General features: G+C 39.6%; 1 protein-coding gene across 1 annotated transcript in view; it reads left to right on the top strand.

Moving 5' to 3' along the window:
• Window positions 1-3143, top strand: part of LOC106873493 (microtubule-actin cross-linking factor 1, isoforms 6/7) — a 102508-nt gene that overhangs the window by 13482 nt on the left and 85883 nt on the right. Inside the window, exons 8-9 of the mRNA XM_052975688.1 lie at window positions 529-628; window positions 2128-2360. Of these exons, the coding sequence (XP_052831648.1) occupies window positions 529-628; window positions 2128-2360 (333 nt within the window). The remainder of the gene's footprint in view (window positions 1-528; window positions 629-2127; window positions 2361-3143) is intronic.

A 3143-nucleotide genomic window follows, 5' to 3' on the forward strand; every position in this document is an offset into this window, starting at 1 on the left:
ATATATATATATATATATATATATATATATCACATTTCTCTTGACCTTCTTTGGAGCAGGGTGAGGAGGGGTGTTTCCACTGCATGGATTGTCTTTTTTCTCTGGCTCAAAGTGATGAACTCAACACTCATGAGTGAGTGCCATGTTACTTGACTCATAAGTTATGACTTATTCAAGCAATATAACAATAAATCTGGTTCATATTACTTGCCATGAGTCAGTGCTGTATTGTTTGAGTCACGAGTCAGCGCTGTATTGTTTGAGTCACGAGTTGGCACTATTGTTTGGGTCACGAGTCGGCGCTATATTGATTGAGTCATGAGTCAGTGCTGTATTTGAGTTACGAGTCGGTGCTGTATTTGAGTCACGAGTCAGTGCTGTATTTGAGTCACGAGTCGATGCTGTATTGTTTGAGTCACGAATCGGTGTTGTATTGTTTGAGTCACGAGTCGGCGCTGTATTGTCTTATGCCTTTAGTCATTGTCAGGCAATTCCTCTGAACTCTCCTTTCTGTCTTTCTCTCTCCAGATGATCATGGAACGTCTCCAAAAACACCAATCTAATGTCGAAAATGCCCAACAGTCTGTCGTCCGACTAATCAACCAAGGAGTGGAAGACCAAGCAGAAAGTAAGGACACTTTGGTTGTTGGTTTGAATGTAGGAATTGACTCTCCCTTGCCACATGTGATATCAACATGTAGCAGTAACCAGAAATCTCATTAATGTAGAAAATTCAGAGGAAATGATTAGATAATGCTACCACATGAAACCAGTACAATATGGTGTTAACATCTTATAATGTGGTAACATCTTGTAATGAGTTCTTGTGGTGGTATTAATAATAACTTCCTGTTAATGCAGGAATTTAATCTGTTGCTACATGTTCATTTTCATGTGCCTGCATCTGTAAATAATTTTGTGGATTGTAGGAATTAAACGGTCTGTTGGTCACATGTGGTGTTTATGATGTTGGTGTCATGTCATACATTCTACCATGTTGTGTCTCCATTTCTCTGATTTTCACAGACTTTTTTTTTTTATATTTTCTATAGATATAGGTGTAACTGTAGTAGGAATTTTGCTTCCCAACCATGTGGCCTTGGGTTCAGTCCCACTACGTGGCACCTTGGGCAAATGTCTTCTACTATAACTCTGGGTTGATTAGTCTTGTGGGTGGATTTGGTAGGCAAAAGCTGAAAGAGGCCCACTATGTGTGTGTGTGTATGTATGTTTGCATGTATGTATGTATGTATGTCTATGTGTATATATATTTGTGTTTGGCTATGTATGTCTGTGTGTATGCCTGTGTGTGTGTGTCTATATGTGTATGTGTGTATTACCATATGTGTGTGTATGTATGTCTATATGCATGTGTCATCTTAACATCACCTAATAGTTGTAAATGAGTGTCACTGTTATACAAGCATGCCATTCATTTCCAATATTCTTTGAGAACATATCTAGCAATGGGGGGGGGGGGTTATTAAATTTCCCCAGAAATCGATGAGGGTGAGCAACAGGAAGAGCATCCAACTGAAGAAAATCTGCCTCAAATAAGCTGTGTCTGATCCATGCAGACATGAAAAAGTGGACATTGAATGATGATGTGAATGAGCTTTGTTTTCATACCAGTGAGGGTTGGTGACAGAAAGAGCACCCAGCCATAGAAAAATCTTCCTTGGCAAATTTCATTTGACCCATGTGAGCATGGTAAAGTTAAATCTTATATTCTTTTACTTGTTTCAGTCATTTGACTGTGGCCATGCTGGGGTACTGCTTTGAAAGGTTTTAGTCACACAAATCAACCCCAGGACATTTTTTCTAAACTGCTAAGTTACAGGGGTATAAACAAACCAACACTGGTTGTTAAGCATTGATGGGGGACAAATACACACACACACATGTACACACAACAGGTTTCTTTGAGTTTCTGTTTACCAAATCCACTCAAGGCTTTGGTCAGCCTGAAGCTATAGTAGAATACACTTGCCCAAGGTGCCACGCAGTGGGACTGAACCGGGTACCATGTGGTTGGGAAGTAAAGGTTTTAATTTCTCTCAGCTGAAATAGAAATTCCAAAATTCCATCACTGAATTTTACTGTTTTTATTTATTTTTCATTGTTTAGTTGAAGAAATGAATGCTAAAGTTGGTGAAATAGTAAGATTGGCACAAAGTGTGTCTTCTGCCGCACTGGAACGAGACCGACAGCTAAACCAAGTGGTTCAGGTGTCCTCGAAGTTCTACGATATGTGTAACGAGGTGAAGACAACAATAAAAGACCTGCGAGATAATCTATATTCTCAAGAGCCACCTGGAATTGATCCTCCAACCATAAAAGAGCAACAGAAGGAATTACTGGTATGTTTTGATATATAAACCTTTTCCTTCCTCATATTCATCCCCGTGGCTCATTCCCCCATCTTTAACCACCTCTCGCTCTCCCATACACCCTTACAGCCTCTACCCATCCACATTCCTTGTTCTGTCCCCACCCCACCTTGTACTCACCTTGTATTTTGTGGGTCCATGTTGGTACCTCATCTTCTCTATTTTTATCCCTTTCCAGTTCCACCCTGGTCATTCACCCACCCTCTCGTCTATAATGTTGCTTTTCTACAGCAACAAACCTGTTCTATTCTGGCCCCTTTTCTTGCCCCTTTAGCATGCAAGTTACCCTGTCAAATGTAATCCTTATATATTGACATTGTTTTGACTTAGTCTTATAGCTTTGAGATTTCGATGATGTGATGGTTGATTTTTAGAATGGCATTGTAAGGTTCGTGTGAGAGGTCAGATCTTGACAATTTGTGCATAAAACAAAATATCTGGGCTGGATATGACTGGTTTAATCCTACGGATTCAGATTACTCTGTCAAATGTAATACTTATTTATTCACATTGCTTTGAATTAATCATGCATCATCTCAGAGCGTTGAGATTTCAAAGATGCTATTGTCTGTTTTAAGAATGACACTGTAAGACAGGTGTAAGAGGCCAGCTCTGGCTGGTTTGAACATGAAACGGATAAAATATTTCAGCCAAATATGATTGGTTTAAATGCTAAAGAGTTAACCCCCTCATCTCCTAACATATAGTCACCTCCCCCCAACCCAGTCTAAAAGGACCTTATTCTTGCAAGCA

This window comes from Octopus bimaculoides, chromosome 22 (assembly GCF_001194135.2).
Source record: "Octopus bimaculoides isolate UCB-OBI-ISO-001 chromosome 22, ASM119413v2, whole genome shotgun sequence".
Taxonomy (NCBI): domain Eukaryota; kingdom Metazoa; phylum Mollusca; class Cephalopoda; order Octopoda; family Octopodidae; genus Octopus; species Octopus bimaculoides.